The sequence below is a fragment of the Equus przewalskii genome, chromosome 3 (genome assembly GCF_037783145.1).
Source record: "Equus przewalskii isolate Varuska chromosome 3, EquPr2, whole genome shotgun sequence".
Taxonomy (NCBI): Eukaryota; Metazoa; Chordata; class Mammalia; order Perissodactyla; family Equidae; genus Equus; species Equus przewalskii.
This window is the reverse complement of record NC_091833.1, coordinates 88435338-88457195: the sequence shown is the minus strand read 5'-3', so window position 1 is coordinate 88457195 and position 21858 is coordinate 88435338. Positions and strand designations below refer to the sequence as shown.

At 38.4% G+C, this 21858-nt stretch overlaps 1 protein-coding gene across 11 annotated transcripts in view; it reads left to right on the top strand.

The window, feature by feature from the left end:
- The window catches only part of KLF3 (KLF transcription factor 3), a 35432-nt gene extending 13795 nt beyond the window's left edge, over window positions 1–21637 (top strand). For 6 of the 11 annotated variants that reach the window (XM_070615152.1, XM_070615155.1, XM_070615153.1 and 3 more), the window contains 5 exons: window positions 1062–1157; window positions 9026–9512; window positions 10176–10326; window positions 15352–15512; window positions 17664–21637. In XM_070615152.1, coding sequence (XP_070471253.1) covers window positions 1101–1157; window positions 9026–9512; window positions 10176–10326; window positions 15352–15512; window positions 17664–17845 — 1038 coding nt within the window. In that variant the 5' untranslated portion in view covers window positions 1062–1100 and the 3' untranslated portion in view covers window positions 17846–21637. Of the gene's footprint in view, window positions 1–1061; window positions 1158–7198; window positions 7426–9025; window positions 9513–10175; window positions 10327–15351; window positions 15513–17663 lie in introns of all 11 variants that reach the window. The other 5 variants (XM_070615158.1, XM_070615161.1, XM_070615163.1 and 2 more) reach the window with 1 other exon arrangement.
- The last annotated feature ends 221 nt before the right edge of the window (window positions 21638–21858 follow it).

Here is a 21858-nt window from a genome sequence, read left to right as displayed (position 1 = left end):
TAGTCTTCATATATAAAAAGTGCTTAGGAAACAATAAGGTGGAGGGGAGAGCTCAAGACCTGAATATAGGTATTTCTCAAAAGAAGAAGTGTAAATGGTAAATAAAGATGAAAAAGAATCAACATCAATAATTAAATCAATTTAGAATAAAAATAGTTTGCCTTTTGGTACTAACAAATTGGCAAAGTTTTTATTATTTTAGGTGATAGTATACATTGCTGGTAGAAATGTTGGGAAACAGGTTCTATTTTATTGATGAAAATAATAGAGCATCTTTGCTGGATGATACATCAGATATTTTGGAAAATGTGCTTCTCACTCAAGAATTCCCCATTGTAAAATTAATACTAAAAATTAATTAAGAGCATACAGGAGGATATAAGTATAAAGATGCTCATTGCTGTCTATAATGGTGAAAATTTAGAAGCAACTTAAGTGCCCAATAAAAAGGGATAATTTAAATAAAGTGATCTGTTCATGCAGTGGCACACTGAGTTTGATGGTTTGGAACCATACTTACTGAAAAAGAAACATTTTCACAATAAATTGTCAAGTGAAATTATGGGTATGAAACAGCGTGCATACTTTAATCCAGTTAAAGAGTCTAGAAGAATAAAAATAAAGATATTATTAATGATAGTTGGTTCTAGGTTTTCTTTTTGCTTGTCTTGTTTTGCCCTGATTTTTCTCTAATCAACATAAGGAAAAAAGAAACGATATTTAACATTCATATGTAATGTGAACTTCTGTTCAGTTGCACAGCAATCTTAAGCAAGCTTTGCAGCTCAGAAGGGGCTGTACATATTGTTCCAGAAATGTCAGGGTTTATGTATTTGAGTTAGAAATGCCAGTTGGCTCTCATCTGGTTATGACCATGGAGTCTGGTTTTAATTATATAAAATAGCATCTTTCATAGGTAAGGGAAACAAATTCCAGCCATTCCGGGGGCGAGGGAGAAAAAGGAACAGAGAAGGGGAGTGAGGAATATTATATTTTATTTTTACCAGTTTATATTTAAAGTAACCTCAACATTTAGATGGACACCTTGTTTTGTCTTCTAGGCCAAACATCAGAGCACCCTAGAAAGCTTAACTAAAAGAATGCTCATGTTTGACCCAGTCCCTGTCAAGCAAGAGGCCATGGACCCTGTCTCGGTGGTAAGTTTTCCAAAATTAAACACCTCTTCTTATTTATTCCAAGTGGTAATAAGATTATTGTGTCTTGTGTTATTCCTTGAAGCTACTCATTTCTTGACAGGCATTTGATAGGCGAACTTCTCAAAGACCCTGGTAGTAAGTGACGTAAATACTCTCCTATCAACTGTGCATCCTTTAGTAAAAGGAATCCGTGTTTCCTTAAGACCTATGCCCCACATTCCTCGAGACATGATCAGCGCAAAACTTGGGCCACAGGCAAATCTGGTCATGACAGAAGTAGGCTTACAAAAACTCCTCAGTTACCAGTTTTTTTCATTTGGGCTCTCAGGATTATTGGTTTTGGAAAAAAAGTTTGGCCAGGTTGATTTTAAAAAATTAACGTGCATCTAGGGACATTTTAAAAACCTGTATGCAATGTTTACCATGGTTAGGAAGCAATTTCCAAATGTACCTACAAGAAATCTGCATCAAGAACATGATTACTTAGAGACGTTTTTTACTTAAGATCTGATATAGAGGAGTTTCTTAAAAATGTTTGTGAATGTCCTTTTTTTTTTAATTCTGGAAGAAAAACATTATTTGATTGGGTCTCATATAATGTTTAGGATGTCGTTCACGGAGCTGATTAAAAAGATGAAACCTTGAAAAAAAAAACCCCCCACAGTCCTTTTGCGTGTAAAAATATATTAAGAATAAAATGATTTGCTTAAAAATCGATGACAACAACCATATGGAGCCGTGACTGTTTGAGAGTTGACTGAGGAGAAGCTAGCGAAAGAATGAACTTGGCGGCGAGGATGGAATTTCATTTCGCTTGGAAGAGTCTCAGGCTGAGAGGGAATTATGTTCATTGTCTTTTTCAACACCTTAGCGCTAACACCCCTCTCATAAGTCAGGCCCTGCTAGATGCATTTCAGCCACCAGGAGGCTAGTAATACTCCAGGTGTTTATATAGGTTCAACACTAACGCCGTGGGGGCATGGGTGACGACAGAAAGGTGTCTGACTTGAAAGCAGGGAGTGGTTTAGACTTGAGGGGATCTGGGTTAGAGAATATGAAGTAACAAGGCAACGTTCCCACTCTGTCTTGCTCTTTTCTTCCATGAGCTTGGAAAATATTCACAAGGGGGAAAGCTTGGCCTGGGTTGTGTATCTGAAGGTTGGTAATGACACGCTTGCAAAAATTAGATCATCCTTATGCATTGGCTGTGGAGGTTCCTGCCAAAAATGTTTATACAAGACACAGAGGTCACTCTGAGGCCCTTGGAACTGAGTTGCCATGGATATTACTAAGCCAGTGAAGTGTTTACCACTGTGTTCAATGAAAAGTCAGAGTGGCTTTAAGGAAATAACATTTACATTCCAGGGTGATAACTGGATAACTGAGTGTCTGAATATGGTAATAACTGAGCAGTAAGAACTTTATTAATCAAAAAACTAAATTGACTGCTAATGTTATTCTGTGCCATCATCGTTTTTATCAACCCCTTCCCCCCAAGTATTGCATGATCCTGTTGGAGAGAAATTAAGGGATAAAATTTCCCCATTAATTATATCCTTAATTTGAAAAGGTCTTTCATACTGAAGAATACGATTAATTTTATAAATGATGCAAAACCATCAAGGATGCATTTTACTCTTCAGTATACTACCAATGCCTTTAATCAAGCATGAAAATATGGCTCAAGAGCCTAATTTAAAGCTAAAATGAAGATCCACATTGCTAAGTTGATATGATATAATTAAGTGCAAGGAAATGCACTTAACTGAAAAAAATGGAAATAAAATGAATTTGAAGTAACAGTTATACCTGTAATGCTGTAACTTATATTAATACGCAAAGTTAAAATACGTAGAGGTATTTTTGCAATTAATGGTCTTTTTCTCCTTGATGCTCTAGTTTTCTGCTTCAAAGGACTCTAATTTAATTAAATCGTTTCACCAAAAGTTAGTGTCATTCCTTACCACGAAGTTTCTTTTTCTTAATTCAGTGAAACCTCTGTTAACTGAAACATTTGGGGAGTAGAGTGTTGTGATTATTTTACTTAACAAAACTAAATAAAAAGCTTTTGCTGCCACTCTTAAATCTTCAGATTTCATCCTTCCTGCCTGCACAGGTGGAGTATATTAAACCTAATTTATTATTCCTTTATTCATTTTTAATTCTATCTTTGACCTAAAGGTTGACCTTTTTGGTTTTTCAGGTCAATATTCTAAACATTAAGGCAATATAGGACATTTGTAAGATTTTTTTTAATTCCACATATGAATAAAAATATTTTAGAGTGACTTATCTTCCCCTGCCACTCCCCTTTTTCTTTTTTTAAATTTTATTATTTATTTTTATTGTATTTTTTTGAAGGAAGATTAGCCCTGAGCTAACATCCACTGCCAATCCTCTTTTGGCTGAGGAAGAGTGGCCCTGAGCTAAAATCTGTGCCCATCTTCCTCTATTTTATACATGAGATGCCTTCCACAGCTTGGCTTGATAAGCAGTGCGTAGGTCCGTGTCCAGGATCCAAACCTGCGAACCCCAGGCCGCTGAAGCAGAGCATGTGAACTTAACTGCTATGCCACTGGACTGGCCCCTCTCCCCCTTTTCTTAAAAGGAGAGCACAACAGAAAAATCTGCCTGTTTGGTGTTTTCTGTAGTAGTTTAGAGAAAGTGGGGAAATGTCGTTTCTTTCTTACCAAAATGTAAGCCTTCGTCCCATCCTCTGCTGAACCTTGCGCTCTGAGGCAAATGGTAAGGCTTTGGGTTGTCCTGCTAAAATTTTAGAGAATGGGGAGCGTAGTAGACCCTGCCTCCCTCTGTGCTGTGGATCTCTGCTACTCAGTATCAGTGTGATGTTGGCAGAACCACCAGCAGCTCCCTGGGCCTCCACTTTTTTTTTAATTTGTAAAATATGAGACAGCATGTGTATATAAAATGCACAGGAATTGTTTTTACCAATACATTTCCAAAGAAGGTTGAACATTAAAGAATTTAATTTGGGAAGTGAGAAAGTAAACAAATCTTTAAAACATATTCTATTCCTATAGGAAAATTACTTTTGAAGGAAATATATTCCTTTTTTTTTCTTTCTTTTTTAAAATGAAAATTGTCTTCTAACAGCCTCCTTACAGATTGAGAAGTACTTAAAAAGTCAGTAGTTCCTCTACTGTGTTCTAAGAGAAATTTTTCATGACTTTTCCAAGCCTGGTAGAAAGAGAGCTTTCTACTTTTGTTTGCGTAGAGGGGCATGACATTTGCTGTTTCCAGAGTGTGTGTTTATAAATGCACCACGCCTTCCTGCACTTGGAACCCCACCCAGGCTATGAAGATTCCTTTGACTTGCCATTGCCCTGTCACGAATGTTCACTTTTTTTTCATATTAATGAATAGTGAAATGGAGACTTCATCCATGTTTTGTACAGTCATTCCATCTACTTAAACTGACTTGTAATGGAAAACTCAGCCAAACTACTCCCAGTAAAATAAGAAACTATTGAAATTCTCACTTTAGTATAAAGTGACAGCTTTGGAAAATTATTCAAACCCTGTGCCTTTTGCCCCATAACAATTAAAATCATTTTTTCAAGAATCAAAAGAATTGATATTATCCTTAGCCTTGTCAGTTGTGAAACCTTGCTCAGAGAGCGTTAGTTCACTTTATTCATTCATCAAGTATTTATTGAGCACCTGTGCCATGCTCTTGTCTCCCATACTAGTGAGAGAAAGCAGTCAGCAAATAAATACACATGGTGTGGAGGTATGAACACCTGAATGCATGTTACAACAGAAGGAAAGAACTTTTCTCTTAATAGCAGATCTTTTTTTTTAATGCCTTGAGTTAACATATGTTGCCAATCTTCCTCTTTTTGCTTGAGGAAGACTGTCCCTGAGCTAACGTCTGTGCCAGTCTTCCTCTATTTTGTATGTGGGATGCTGCCACAGCATGGCTTGATGAGTGATGCATAGGTCCACACCCAGGATCCAAACCCGCAAACCCCAGGCCGCCGAAGTGGAGCACGCAAACTTAACCACTGTGCCACCAGGCCAGCCCCAGTAACAGATGTTTTTAAAAAGTAAACCCATGACCAGCCCTGGTGGGGATGGGGTGGTAGGGAGACCCTTGCTGGACTCTTGTCTTCAGGCTCGTCTGTTCCAGCACACAGGGCCTCCTCAGGGAAGCAGGATGCACAGGGGGTACTGGATGTCCATCAGTGGCCACAGGCATTTTTTCTGCTTTATCAATGCATGCCTCTGATTTGGATTTGGGGCCATGCTTATTTGCGTTGCTTTGTTAGAAGATAGGAATGGTCTGGAGCAGAGAGGAAGCAACTATTACCAGGGTGTACCCACCCAAGTCACACACCTCAAGTCAGCCCTGTATCAGTCCCCACACTGTGGAGAACCAGATTGTTGCAAGCTGATTGCAGTAGCTGGTGTGCTCCACCCAAATAATTAAAGCAAGCTTGTCTTATAGAAGGTTCTGGTAAACATTGCTATGAAATTTGCTAGTGAGACAGTTTGAGGAACCACATTTCTTCACCCTTTTTTGAGGCAGTCAGACTGGAAATAGTTAACTGTGTACTCAGTTGTGTGTCCATACCCGTCTCACTAGTTTTAGCCCTGTGGCCTTACAGAAACCGCACATCCATATAGGGGACAAGGGGCATTCCCTGGAGAGCAGACTTTCAGGGAAAGTGTGCATGATGTTTAGAAAACTTGGCTTTATGTGTGGCTTTCTCTTTCTTTATGGCTTGAGAAACCTGAGAATATTATTAAATTTCAAATCTCCCAAGTTCTAAATTCCTACTTTCCTTAAACTCACCCCACAGATAGAAAAATCCAGCAATGACAGCACTAAAAGTGTGTCCTCGTTTAACTTCCTACTTAGCTGCCAATAACTTGGCATTAAAATCTAGGTCATAGGGAGGTCTTTGAAGAATAGAACAGAAAATAAGGGAAAAGCTACATTTTGGTGAGTAGAAACAATTAATGCTGCCTCCCATTTCCTGAAGTTTTTTTTTTTCCTAGTAGTAGAACTTTTGCCCTTTAGAGAATTACATAAAGCAGGTTAAACTTTAGAATTAGGAGAAATCTTTTTTTCCCCTGTATTTGATTACTTCCTTAAACCCTCCTTGTACATAATTTATAATAGTTTTTTGTTAGTGAACTTTGTGCCTGTTTTAATGCTACCTATTTTAATACTTAAATTGAAATATATTTAATATTAATATCACAGTGTTTTGGGGCCTCTCACTTTGTGGTGTACCTGTGTGTGCTCCTTCTAAGGAAAGATGGGAATAGTCTTTTCCTTGTTTGATCCTTGGTATATAACTCAAAGCTGTTTTTAAACACAACGAAATATTTTTATTTATGTTATATATTATATGTTTTGTATTTCCTGAATTTATATCCTTTGTGTCCTTGTTTTTAAGCAGTATTATTAGTGGAAATTCTTTTCCCTCCTTAAATTGTATTTAAATGATTTATCAAATTTTAATACTAAAAATTCATATTTTTATTCTCTCTCTCTGTCATTGAGAGCCATGCTATTCAAAGGGTGGTCTACACACATTGGGCCACTCCCCAGTAATTCAGAATCTGCATTTTAACAAGATCCCCAGGTGAATTCCTGTGTACAGTAAAGTTTGAAAAGCCCTGATTGGGAGGATCAAAGCCCATATAGTGTATATCTCCTGTATAAGAAAGGAAGAGAAGGGACTCCTGTGTTAAGCTCATTACATAGGTTATCTCACTGAATCCAATTTTAATTTTAACCTCATGACCTCGTAGAAGGTGAGTATTCGGTACCACCCTAACAAGTTTTGCCATATCCTCTTAGTACCTGCAGTTCTAATATTTAGTTAGTAATTTTTCTTACCCTCTTTTATAGAATTGCTTTTTTAACATAATAAATTTCTTTTAAAGGAGAACTCTGTATCACTGCTGTAAAACAGCGCATTATTTTCATATGAATTTAAATAAACATAACTATTTTAAAGCACTGTATGTTCATCCTGTACCATCTGTTACTATCTTCGGTACCCCAGAGAGATGTGCACCAGACTACAGCGATCACTGTTCTAGGAGATTATGCAGCTTACGATGATATGGATAAAGAAAGAAAGGACAGAAGAACGAAACACACAATCTTAATGAGAAACTGACATCGGAACCAGATAAAGATAAATACTGCCTGGTGCCCTCCTCCTGATACTCTGATGATCAGTAGGCTTAGAGTAGAGACCAGGCCATCTGAGTTTTGAAAACAGCCCAGGTAATTCTGATGCATCGCCAGGTGTAGAGTCATCCAGCGAGAAAAGGGTGAGATCTCACTAGTAATTCCAGTGAGAAGCACTGCTCCCTCACAATTATTTATAACTCACTGGAGGGGCTTGGGATGCTCAGAAATTAACAGTGCATTTAAGCTGTTTAATTATAAGGCCCCGTTGGTGAGTTTTCTTGGATGCATCATGAGCTAGTATTGCCTCAGAATCATAAGCGGGTAGGATTTTAGAGCTGGAAGAGAGGCACACTATGTTGCTTATTACTTCCACTGTAAAACATTCAAATACAAACAAGTTTTCTGCAGGCACACTTGATATGTTATCACTAAAAATTTCAGTTTCCCTAAAATGCCTACAAGTAAAGAAAATGGCTTATGTTGAGTTTACTTTTTTAAAAAGCATTCTACAGCAAAGATTTTTCTATTTTAATTAAAGAATAAAAGTAATTTTAGTGAACCCCATGGCCAAGGACAGTACATAGTGTGCGGTTGTTATGGTGGATTTATATTTAAAGCTGGTAGATAAGAGTTAGGTTATCCTGATATTATAAGAGAGAAAGGTATTTGAAGATAAATTTGGTCAATTGTGGAACAGATCTTAGGTTTGCGAGAAAACAAACCATTTTGTCTCTCCTCCATTATCTTACTGGGTTGTCCTCCAGCCTCTTTTGATGAGACGGTAGCAAGGTGTAGAGGAGAAAACACTGGGCCTCGGCTTGTGTGCAAGTCACTTGGAGCATCACTTGTCCTTATTTGAGTCATATTATATTAGCTGTTTCTTAACTGTTCTGTGTCATCCACAGATTTGGAAATTGTCATTTTCTACACCTTCATTCAAACCATGAATAAGACCATTGAACAAGTTGGGGCCAAGGACATAATTACCCTGGTTTGGATGGCCTTCAGTATATGGGTGTGTAGGGTGACTGACCATCCTGGATTGCCTGAGACTGAGGCGTTTCCTGGGATATAGAACTTTTAGTGCTAAAACCAGGACAGTCCTGGGCAAACCAGGACTGTTGGTCACCTTAGACATGGATTGGTCAGCAGCTAAAGCCCATTCAGAGGTGCTGCCATCAGCTGCGGTCTCCATATTATACACAAGTATATCATGACAAATGTTCAATGTCCTGCTGCTCAGATGAAAGACATTAAAGCTAGAGAGCATTTCCTGCCAGTTATGAAACCCCATCAGAAAAGCAACGAGGTTAGTTGACTTGGCTGGTTCTTGGTGAACCCCAACACTGACTCCTAATAATAAAGGCCCATGAGCCTTCTGTTTTAAAATCTGTTTTAGAGTTTTGCCAGATATCAACCTCAAACTTGACATCTGACCTAGGAATTATCTTAAAATTAAATTTGAGATTTTTCGTGTGATGCAGTAACCACATTAACCTTAGTTTTTACATTTATTATAAATATCAGCTCTCTCATAGCATTTTTTTAGGGTCAAGCATACATCTAAATCCAAACAATTAATTAGAGCCCATGTAATTGAAAGTGCCTTGTTGTATGTTTTCATCTTAATTCATGTTTCAAGCTTATGCACTTACTTGGCTGTTTACACATTTCTATTTGTCCTTTCCGATAGTCATACCCGTCTAATTACATGGAGTCCATGAAGCCCAACAAGTACGGAGTCATCTACTCCACACCATTACCTGATAAGTTCTTTCAGACCCCAGAAGGCCTGTCGCACGGGATGCAGATGGAGCCCGTGGACCTCACCGTGAACAAGCGGAGTTCACCACCCTCTGCTGGAAATTCTCCTTCCTCACTGAAGTTCCAGTCTTCACACCGGAGAGCCTCGCCTGGGTTGAGCATGCCCTCTTCCAGCCCGCCAATGAAAAAGTACTCGCCTCCTCCCCCGGGAGTGCAGCCCTTCAGCATGCCGCTGTCCATGCCGCCGGTGATGGCCGCAGCCCTCTCCCGGCACGGAATTCGGAGCCCAGGGATACTACCGGTCATCCAGCCGGTCGTGGTGCAGCCCGTCCCCTTTATGTACACCAGTCACCTCCAGCAGCCGCTCATGGTTTCCTTGTCAGAGGAGATGGAGAATTCAAATAGTAGCATGCAAGGTAAATTCTGCCACTAATCCACACTGCTGCTCCCACTTAGTACATACTGGGTCTTCCCCACGCAGACTGAGTGAGAGGGCAAAGATGCAAAGAGCCAAGAGCTGTGGAGCTCTTCAAAGGAAACATTTGATGTAGAGTCTGCGTAAGGCATTTCTTTTTTTTTTTTAAGTGTTGATACTGGAAGAGCTCCCCAAAATCAGGCTGTCTGTTTAATGCCATGAAATGATTACTTTCACTATATAATCGTCAACTTTGGAGTAGTAAAAATCTTGACTTTATAGTTTGCTTTATTGAATGCTGACATGGTTCTAGGTGCAAAAAGGCATTTCATAAATACTTTTAGGTCAATGGTGATAACTAATGGCTATTAAAAGCCACCTTGTTTATTGACTGGTCATACGCAGAAGACTGGGGTTAAAAATCATAAGCAAGAATCATTCTGGGGCTGATGTCTTAAAAGTCCAGCTTCCTATGTATGCTGCTTGCTGGCAAAATAATGGTCAGAAGAAACAAGAATCCCCCACAGATTCCTTTTCCCTGATTTTGCCAAAGGCAAATAAATAGTCATACATCAGTCTTGTAGATAGAAGCTGTGCAGTAAGCTTTTAAAAGCTGAAATTGGTAAATTGTACACAGAGTGACTTTTCTATTTTTATTTTTTAGTACCTGTAATTGAATCATATGAGAAGCCTATATTACAGAAAAAAATTAAAATAGAACCTGGGATCGAACCACAGAGGACAGATTATTATCCTGAAGAAATGTCACCCCCTTTAATGAACTCAGTGTCCCCCCCGCAAGCATTGTTGCAAGAGTAAGTATATTTAGGTCTACCTGGCATTTGCATGGCAGTGTGCATCTTGGGACCTGGAATGGGAGCACAAGCTTCCAACACGTGATGTGGTGTGGATTGCCAGGAACACTTGGTAGTGTCTGGCAGCCACTGGGCAAGATGGGAGAATCGCTCCAAAAACAACGTCCTCTGTTACACGGGCAGCACTAGGACAATTACGTCAAGTTTTTAGTGAATTGGTCACCCATGATTTGCCGCCATACCACATAAATCATTTTCATCTTGTTTTTTTTATCCTTCCAGACTACGTGTATACATAGTTTTCCCATAATCTTAATCCCAACATGGATTGAATTTGGTGTTCTAGGTATTCCACTTAAGGTTGGGTCATGAATGCTTTTTGTATGGACAACACATCATCCTTCCAGTTGTCGCTTCTAATAAATTATACTGTTTCTATGATGGGGCATGTCTTTAAATAGAATTTTCAGGCCAACCACAAGCCCAAGAAAGACATTCCAAAACAAGTCCTATAGATAGTGGTGGCAACAGAAAGTTGACCATGTAGCTCAGAGAAGATCAGCATTGAAAGAATTCTTTATTCTCTGGTGTTTTTAATTGTGCCTGCCCCTAGAATGTTCAGTCAGCTTTAGAACTGCCATCTGGTTGGAAATTTATGCTGTATTGGTCAGCATCCAAGCACCTGAATGGTGGTTTGTTTTAGGTCTAACTTGCTGTAATGTGATGGTGCCACACAAAGGTTAAGTAATGTCATTAATGGGATTTACCATGATAGACATCCTTAACATCTACCAGTGAATACACTGGAGGCTGTGTTTCTAGCAGTTAAGAAACTGATGTTTGGATCTAACATCTTGGATCCCAGCTCTGCTCTCCACCATATGTGTGACCTTGGGCTACTCCCTGGATCTTGCTGCCTCTGTTTCCTCTTTATTTTCATTATTGGTTGTAATTATTTTTCTTGCTGTAACTGTCATGTGTTATGGTGTCAACATTGGATTTAGTGGCCAGCTTCCTAGTACAAAGGCAACAGTTATTGTCTCCTCAGGGTCCCTTTCATCATCTTCCTTCCATGTCACCTTTTCTCTAACTTGAACAAATGTTCTGCCCACTTCTCTATGTTATCCTCTCCACCCCTCTCCCTTACACGATCAATTCTGCAACAGAATGTGAATTTTCTGGTTTTAGAACAGCTATTTTCTGGAACTTCAAATATATTCTGGTTGTATCCACATTCAACCCAAGAAGGTACCTTCATAGTAGCTCATTTATTAATTGCCCATTGCACCAAATCATAGTCAATTTTGGAGGTGGGGGTTGTGTTTGTCATATTCTCCCTAATGGATAAAGAAGAGAATGAATCTTCTTACCCAGCCACATCAGAGGGAGAGAATATGTGATGAACCTGTACGTTATTGCCCTTCACAATTGTATAGTGCCCATTCCCCTCAAAATAGAAATTTTTCCAAGTGCTTTCGTAGAAGTTATTTATTTCTCTCATAATAAGCGTGTGGGAATCAGAACAGAGAACTGATGAGCCAAGATATCAGATGACTCACCGGTAATCACACTGTTAACAGCAGAAGGGGCCTGGGCCTGGTCTGCTTCCAGATGAGTGCTCTTTCTACCATTTTTAGCCCATATCTAGCCAATTGCATCTGCTTGTGCACTGGAGTGAAAAACAGAAAGACTAACCAAATGGACACATCTTGTAGGCTGAATTACCTCTTTTTATGGTGTTTCTGGCAAAATAACAGGCAACATGACTTGTAATTGTTCCTGCACAGGTGATGGAAAAGATGCTATAAAGCCAACTGTCCAGATAGGGAGGAATCCATTGACTAAAAGGGGGTTATTCCAAAATCTAGGTTATTATGAATTACAATGTAAGACATTACAGAAGAAGAATTGAAGGCAATATCCAGTGCTGTGAGTGCTGCTGAAAAGAAAACACTTTTTCTCTTTTCTTTCTTATTTTAAGTAATGGTTTTTTGATGATCTCAAGCTTGATGGCTTTTAATGATTAATGAGTAATATGCTTATTTTAATACTGACCTAAGAATGCATTTTGCCTCTCAAAAAATTCAACAGATTAGCCACAACTGGGACATGTACTCTTCAAGTAACTATCTCACAGATGTGATTAAGTAATGTCTTGGAGTGTGCCCAGTGGCAGCCCACAGAGGAAACCAGCTAGTCAGGAAAGAGTCATTTGAAACCAAGCGCCTAGTACCGTTGCGATGAGGCGGCCCCAGTGATATTTGCCTTAGGAAACCTTTCCTTTACAGAGGCAGACATGAAAATACAGCTTTGAAATCCATTTGCTTGATCATAGAGTTACAGCTTTAGAATTATTTTTGAAAGCACTCAAACTATATCAAATTCCTTTTGTTATATATTTATATATGTGAAAATGTATTTTGAACAAAAAGCTTGAGGATCAGATTTCCCCCTTTTAGTTGTGTATGTGAATTGTAGCAAACTTAGGAGGGGTCAGCTTTACAGGAAACAGTGACCAGGTCTGTGATATTTAATAGCCATTCTGACTTCTTGGTTGTAATGACCCCGAATAACCACTTTAAAAATAAGGAGTGATGACTCTAAAAAGGGTGAGATCCAAAGACCCTTGCAGATAGGTAGCCTCAGCCTGTACTAACGTCTGGCTCTTTAGAGATGGGGCTGCTCACCACTGCTAGAATGATGCTACCTTTCAAGGTAGACATCAGCTGAAATAGAGATGTCCTGATCTGGTGTTGGGACATCCCAAAAAACTTATCATGAAACTTAACAACTATATGGGCAAAGTTTGCAAATGGGTATCTGAACCTCTAAATATTTACAGCCAACATTTAGCAGATTTACATCTGGAACAGATGCTATTCTTTGTGTACATTGCAGCAGCTTCCTGAGATCACATTATTATCATCCTCCCCATTTTACAGAGAGGAAACTGAGGCACAGAGAAGATAAATACTTTGCCCAGGGTCACAGGGACTATCAGTGAGAGAGCTGGGATTTCAAGTTGGTGCACACAGCCTTTTAGCATACCTTCGTGTACAAAATAAGGAACTGGAAAAAACAATGTGACTACTGCACAGAAACTTAGATTCCCAGCCCATAAAATCGAATAATTGGGAGAGACTTCTAAAGTCATCTGGGATACTCTCCCATTATCCCAGAGGGATGTGGGATATACTTAACCATTCTGTTTTTTCCCCCAACATTTTATTTCCTAGAAGTCTTTTAATGAAGAGGAAACATTTCAATCGATGGCATCAAAGTTGAAAGTTAAAAATAAACTAAATTTTTTTATTGAAGGATTTTAATAATTCAGCTTTATAAAAACTATATCTGTCTATAAACCTCTCTGTTCTGTATTTTCTCTATTTGTTTGTACATATATATAATTGAAATCCTTGTTCTTTTCTTCCCCCGTTCTAGTTCGTGTTTACTTTTCCATGTATCTAAACTTGGCTATTTTATTCTTCTGTATCGCCCCTCTGAGCACCAGGGTAGGAAGGTGAAGTGATACTCAAAACTGACAGCTTTCTTTACCAATAATAAAAGTGAGAAATAAGTAAGGCCGCTTAAAATAAATGCACCTTTTATTTTCTTCCTAGTCACTTCTTAGCATGCCTGAAAAATTTATTGATAAGGGATGTGTATTTAAATTTTTATTAAGTTAAAAATACAAGTTTCATCTCAGGGACTCCCTTTTGATTTTTTTATGCCTGAATTTTATTAGCCTTTTTTGTCTCACAAGTTTGAGTGTCTACCTTCATCAAATTCTTTTTTTCCCTTTTCACCAATCTTTTTTCTCCCTCTACACACTTGTACAAAACATTCACATGTTGCTTGGAACATTTTAAGAACTTTAGATTCAAATTTAATAGAAAAAGAAGTCTTTCGTTACAGTTAGAGGCCAACTACATAAGCTTGTAATGTATCAAGTAATTAGTCATTAGGAAAGCGAATGAACGGATTAGAACTTTTTAATTACTTACATTAATCAGCAGAGGAAGCCTGAGAAAAACGACAGACTTTCCCCAACTCTTCCCCATCTGCCTTTTCTCTCCACCAGCTTCCTTTCTGAAAATGAGAAAGTTCAGAGTAATGATGATTACCGTGAGGTGATCTCACATCCACCTAGGAAGGTGGGCAGACGCGGGCATGGGCGTCTGCTGAGAGTAATGGGGAAGGTGGGAGAGTGTCAGGCGCCCCATGAGGGAGCTGGCGCTGCACTCTGGAGCCCAGGTCAGGGGTGAGGACCTTCCTCACCTGACCGCCAGCTCTGCCCTGAAATTTTCCCTCTAACAGCAGTAATAGTAACAGTAAAGGTTTGAGTTTGTGAAGGTAGCAGTGCCAACATATATGTATATATTTTTTGGAAGTATATATATTTTGGAAGAGCCAGCATTTGAAAATCAAAGGTGAATTGGTGATCTTTAAGAGACTCAGCCTAAATGCCAATTATGTGAAGGGTGAAATGTAGAGATCCATCCTGCACTGTGGTTGCCTGAGACTCAGGAATTTGACCTTTCACATTTTTCCCTGAAGAACAATAAATGAAAATCAGGGCAGCCTGTAGAAAACGTAGTACAGTGTTCAGCATTGCCTAGTACCACAAAATTCTGTCAATAGGCAAATCTTTACTAAGGGAAAGAGCCTCTCCTAGCACTTCGCGCCTCCCTCTAGCATAGCGCCTAACCCTTCTTGCTGTCATTACTTATCTCCATGTCTGTCTCCCCCTAGAGTGTGAGCTCCTCGAGGGCAGGAACCCTGTTTTTATTCATCTTTGTGTCCCGGTGCCAAGCACAGTGCCTGGCTCATGGTAGGTGCTCACTCCATGTTTGTTGAATGAATATAGCAGTGCTTCTTGGGTTGATCAGCTAATTTCTTTTTATTTCTTTTGTTGGGTTTTTTTGGTTTGTTTGTTCTTGCCCAGTGTTGTTAATTCTTTTGGTGGACTGAAGGAAAGGAAGAGCCTTTCACTCAACATTTTGCATTTAACGTTGGCTTCCATAGGAATCACCCTTCAGTCATAGTGCAGCCCGGGAAGAGACCGTTACCTGTGGAATCTCCAGACACCCAAAGGAAGCGGAGAATACACAGATGCGATTATGACGGATGCAACAAAGTGTACACTAAAAGCTCTCACTTGAAAGCCCACAGAAGAACACATACAGGTATCAGAAATGCAAGACTCACTCCGTCTTTCTTCTTAAGTGTTACAATGGAAAGTTAAGACAAAAGTTCAAGCTTTCAGTTATGATGATAAAATTTTTTCAGACATCTTGAAAGTGACCATAGTCGTCTACAGATGTCTCTGTCATGAAAAATGAAGTTTTTGATAATGGTTTACTTTTGTAATAATTTAGAATAGATTCAAGGTTCTCTCTAACAAGGTCCCTCACAATCATGTGCAGCTCTGTGCTCTCTTTAATAAGGAGAGAGAAAGAGGAAACCTCCACTGCAACAGAGGAGAAAGCGCTCTTAAGTGTGGGCCTGTTTCATCAAGGCCCATGTGGTCTTCATATGGACTCTCATTTAATAAATGTTGTACATTATCAAATTAACAATAGCAGAAAAACCAGTTCTTTATGCCAAACAAATAAAGGCAGCAGTTTGTAGAAATGGAATTCAAATGGGAGACTGTCATTGAAGGAAAGAACAGTGAAGAAATTTGGGTAATTACTCTCTTCTAAAAATGAGAGAATTTCTATGCAGTTGCCTGCCATCTTTGTTCTAGGGTATTTTCCATTCTGCCCACTATTGAATATAGAATGTGCAGCCAGATCTTATGAAAATTGTTGTATAGGTGAAGAAAACATCAGATTGTTCTGTGGGCTCTTGTTGAACATTTTGTAGCAAAACATCTTAAGGAATATGTATAAAAGTGTTTTAAGCAACCTGATTAATTGGTGTTAGCGATGAATCAGTATTGGTGACTAGTGTTTACAGGAGGCCTCATCTGACCTAACCTCAAAATCTTCGATGGGAAATTCTAGTATAACAGCAATTTACCTCTGTGTACGTTGTCCTTAACTCAGAATGTAGTTTTTGGGGTTTTTTTTTTTTTTTTTTTTTTTTTGTCTTATGAGTCATTCTTATTAGAATATTTAAAAAGAGAAGAATCTGGGATTTGGAGACGAAAAGGAAGGAAAGTGTCTGCTGGAGTGGAGGGGAAGTTTTTCAGTGAATCCTGGGGAGAGAAGCTGAGGGAAAGTCAGCCTACGTACAGGTCTTCTTTGGCTTTGCCATAATGTTAGCACGGAGAGAGCTGAGGGCGATGGCCTTGTGTTTAGAGGAGCACCCAGTTAGCAAGGCCAAACAGATGCATAAAAGCATCGCTGGGGAATTCATGGGATCCAAGAGGTGGAAGTTACCAAAGTCCAGCCTAAGATTAAAAAGACATTGAATATTTGGATAATTCAGATGTAGGAAAAATACCTCTTAGCATTTATTGTCTGTGCAGCAAAGCAGATAATACAAATTCTGTATATCTCGATGAAATGCCAAGGAATTGCAATCCTGTAAGATTTCTAGAGAACAAGGGATAGTAAATAGGAATTAATTTGTGATGCCCATTATTACTAATTTAAACATCTAAGATTGCCATTAACAGCCTTTTTATTTGTAAGGGCTTTTACACTGCTTTCCCTATGACTTTCCCACAAGTCTTCTCTTCCTCACCTGCAAATTACCATTATCCCATGGGAAGGAGTCGGAGAAACCTGGCTTCTGACAGGGTGGAGAGGAATGACTATATTCTTAATACTTCTGAATCAAAGCTATATACTTAGGCGTAGTTGTTATTGACTAAACAAAAGATGTTGAAATCCCTGACAGTTCAGTTGATGGAGACTTCAGATTTTTAGAAAACTATTGAAAAGAATAAGAAAATCCCACAAACTTTCAATTTGGACTTCTCGTTAAATGGATGTAACTAAGCTCTTAAGTAGGTTTAAGACTTGGAGATATACGAATACAGATCACCTCATGTGTTTCTTAAGTTATTCCTCCTTGCTGTTGGAGACAAAACCAAAATTACTTAGCCCCTCAGAATGGATTTCACTGCCTTTATTATTTAAGAACTCTTAAAATCCACCCTCCCCTTTTTTGGCAGAGAACCAGTTAAATGTTAAGAGGAGTCATTCATTTTTTTCTTACTTGTCTTGTAGTGTTTCATAAGGCATTTATATTCAGGGACAAATGGATGAATATATCTTGGAAATAATATTCGTCAAGAAGTTTAGCTCAAAAATCTTAACTTTGCAGTGTTTATTAATTAATGTCCTTTTGCTTTTACAAAAAATAAGCTCTTTTCCTTTTTGCAGGAGAAAAGCCCTACAAATGTACATGGGAAGGATGCACATGGAAGTTCGCTCGGTCTGATGAACTAACAAGACATTTCCGAAAACATACTGGAATTAAACCTTTCCAGTGTCCAGACTGTGACCGCAGCTTTTCCCGCTCTGACCACCTTGCCCTACATAGGAAACGCCACATGCTAGTTTGAACGCCTCCGTCTCCCGCCTCCACGTGGCTCTCCACTCTCCCGCCTCTCTCTCTGTCCTCCCTCCATTATCTAACTCATTTTTTACATGTACATTTTAATTTTGATTCAGCTGGTCTGAATCTCTGGATTTATATCATTCAGAATTTCCGTATGGTCAGTAGTAGATACTCTCTAATCCTCCCTCTCTTACCACGGGTCAGACCTAAAGAATGTGAACACTTTTTTTTTTTTCCGGGGATGCTAAGCAAACCCTTCTTACAGATACGTTTAATGTAATGAGAACAAGGGAACATGTAAACTAATGGCACCAATTGTCGGTTTCTCCATGTATTCCTCAAAAGAATGTCAAAGTAAATGTATTAGAAATACAGTATCCAGCCTGCTAGTCCTTGCCGGAGACATTCATACCTCTGTGCCCTTGATCGCATTTTGTGCTCAACAGCGGAAAGAAGGGTGGACCCTTTCAAGGTTAGCTAGAAGTGCAATAAGATTTCAGGCCAGAACAGCCAGCTCTTCCATTGTCCTTTGTAAATCTTGCTTGTCAGCTTGGATTTATCACTTCATCTAAATTAAGTCCTTTCTCCACCTTTGTGCCTGAAGCTAATAAGGAGGTCTTTGCCACCATTGGGAGAGGAGGCAGAGCTGCTCATTTAGGTGGGTGATGTCTGTCAGTTCAAGGGATGGAAGCTATACCTGCGTAGCATGGAGTCAGAGCAAAGGGACATTGAGCAGGGGACAAAGGAGGAAGCTGGCCATTTCTCCTGGGCCAGGGGTTGTCAGTGAGGTTTCCTCCTTTGGTTAGTTGTGCAGTGCATTCCCAGAGCTTCAGTCTGTATGCACATTCAGCTGTGTAGAACCAGACTGCAGAGCCAAATACTGATGGGTTATCCACGCACCTATCTCCATTCCTACAATGTCCTTAATGTCAGTCATCAAGCGTTGATAGTAGGGATGCCACAAAAATATTTGCTTAGTAATGGTAAAAAAATCTTCTAGGTAAGAATATGGATGGCCTTTCTTTTACCCAACCTACTTTTTTTGCAAATAGGGAAATGTTGAGTGGTAATTGTATTCCCATAGCAAATTAATCGTACCTTTCATACAGAAACTCTTCTGTGTGAGCTGTAAGGTGCCAAATTGGCTGTCATTTGTGTTCACAACACATATATGTCATAAATAAGCATCTGCTAATGCTTTAGTAGATTCATTCGATTTAAGACCTGAGCGACACTATTTGTAAATATAAATAGTTGTGAAGCACACATACCTTTATTTAGGGGACAGATTTCAGAAAAATATAGAAAACTACAGTTCAGGGATTCATATATGTAGCTCAGAAATTCCCAGAAGTTTACTCTTGGAGCTGGCAATCTCCTGTCACTATCAAGTATCCTGTCAGAAGAACAAACTGAAAATGACTCGTGTTTATATTGAAGATAAATAACATTGTTTGGGGGAAGTTTTTCAAAAGCAGGCTTTTGAGCACCATAGTCTAAATGCCAATAAAAATAATTCGTGCGTAGAAATGTCATTGATCCTAAATTGGAAGACAGTGGGCAACGATGGTCATATGTGGGTGCATATAACCCAATGCGCCTTCATCCCTCGATAAAAGATGGAGAAGAGAGAAGAATGGAATCCTGAAGATCCATCCCAGCCACAACTCAGGATCCAACACAACCTTCACTGGGAGGAATACACTGTTAATTGTTCTTAAAACATCAGTGAATGAGTGATTCTGGAGGCCTTCGAATTGTGTGGGGAGCTTACTTTGATGGCACCATGTTAATAAAAGTTAGTTTGTAGGGCCTGTGCATCTAGGAGATCCCAGCCATCAGCCCTCTGAACCTACTGGAAGGAAATGTAGTTGAGAAATGCAAAGTGATTTGTTATCTTGGCACTTGGTTTTCCTTTTCTTTTCTTTTTTAAGCACTGCAAAATTTCTTTAGAATATTAAAACATTCTAATTGGTTTCTTTTTTTTTCTTTTTTTGCAACTATGACACGAATTGAGGGATAAAAATGGCTCTTGGAAAAGTAGATATTGTCTATATTGTAAATGGTCAATCACATTCATGCCAAAGTTTTTATTTCTTGAAATGGTTCTTCCGCAACACACTGAAGAATTAATTAAGTTGGAATGCAAGGAACTTTTTGGTTTGATGGCGATAACCAGTTTATGTGTTCCAACCCATATAGAAGGTGGGAAAAGGGGCGAGAAAGGGTAGAATTAATCTTTGAATAATCCACTTTGAGTCTGAGTCCAGTTAATAGAAGGCTTCATGGGTTTCATGAAATTTGATGTTTGCTACGGCATATTTAAATTTTGTTCAAAAGAACAAGGACGACCCTGCAAAGACTCTTACATTACTATTCAGCTTGCTTAGATTATGTTAACAGTTCGTGAACAAAAATCCACTTTAACTCTGAAAGAAAAGCAACCCCGAGAGGCCATTCTCTGTTCCCATGCTGGTCTGTATACTTCACTTACCAATTGGCTCTTACCAAATTTTCCTTTTTTATATATATTTGTATTTTACTATGATAGTTCAGAAATTTAGTCTCTTAGTCATTCTTAGCTGTTATTGTGGAAGACCTCAAATACAAGGTGACATGCCCTTAAACATGTGGTTTGAATGATGTGCCATGTTACTATCAATGGTGATTTTAATTGCAGTATGTTAAATTGATGAGAATGATCTGTAAACATCAAGTTAGTCTTGTATAAATTCTGTTTGTTATAGAATTTCTTTGATTATCATCCAAGTGTCATCTTGAGGAAGAAGTCAGAAAAATTAAATCTGAATCCATCATATTTTAGAGTTCTAAAATGTGAACCTACATCATCAGTGGGCATTAACATTCTAAATTGCTTGGTTTGGAGAATGTGTTAGCAGTAGAGCTGTGTTCAACTAAAGAAATGCTAAGTACACAGACGTTTCAAGAGCCTTGGACCAGATTTACAGGGAAACTATATATGTACATGTATATTTCATTAAACACCCATCTGCACTATCTGTTGCACTAATGTGGAATTTAAAAGATATTGCTGATACTGTATATCTGCACATCACTCTTAATTAGATTGTTTTAAAGACAATCTCAAAGATGTAAGGTTTTAACATACTTTGGTTTGAAAATATACAGTCATCTTGAAGGAATTGCTGTCACACATGAAGTTGCTCAGAGTTGTCTTTATTCTCTTCTTCGTCAAGGTTAACAATTTCTAAATGATTGCAAATTCACTTAAGAAATAATACATTTACAAAGCCATTTTACATGCATTAAACGAGGGCTATAACAATATAATGTTTTACAAATACTAGCACTTTTTGTTTGGTTGTTTTTTGGGTTTTTTTTTTTTTTTTTTGCTGTTATGTACTTAGTGTTAGAGAGTCAAAATAATCTTTCTGCTTAGCATCTCTTAAACTATACCTGCAAGTATAGCAGGATTATTACATTTACAGTACTTTAATACTTGTATAAACTATGCAGAAATTTTTAATAAAGTGTAATATATTTTATAAGCTAATAAGACTGAATGGGTTAAAGGTTTTTAGCATGCATTAGTATACTTGCAAATACTGAAACATTTTGGTAATCTTTCTTACTAAAGATGTGAATGTTTAATGTACCTTCTCTGTTTCTACTCTGTAGTCCAATGGGAATTCAGTAATGACATTTTGTCATGTCAAACTGTGAACATAAATTTGTACTGTACAGTCCTCATATACTATATACAGTATGCAATATATGTATTATATACTTGTTAATAAAACCATCAGAATATTAAGTGTGATTATGTGATTACTATGTATGCAGTGATCACTAGGAACAAAACTTAGCATGTAACATATAAGAGACCCTACTTAGAAATTTCAAAGTAAATCACTATTAGGCACTAAACCAATTAACTTAGCCCTGAAAGCTATGTCCCTGGTTTCCCGACAACAGTAATAGGAAGTTTTCTAAGCACAAACCATAAACTTGTAGGCAACCTAGAATAAATTTACT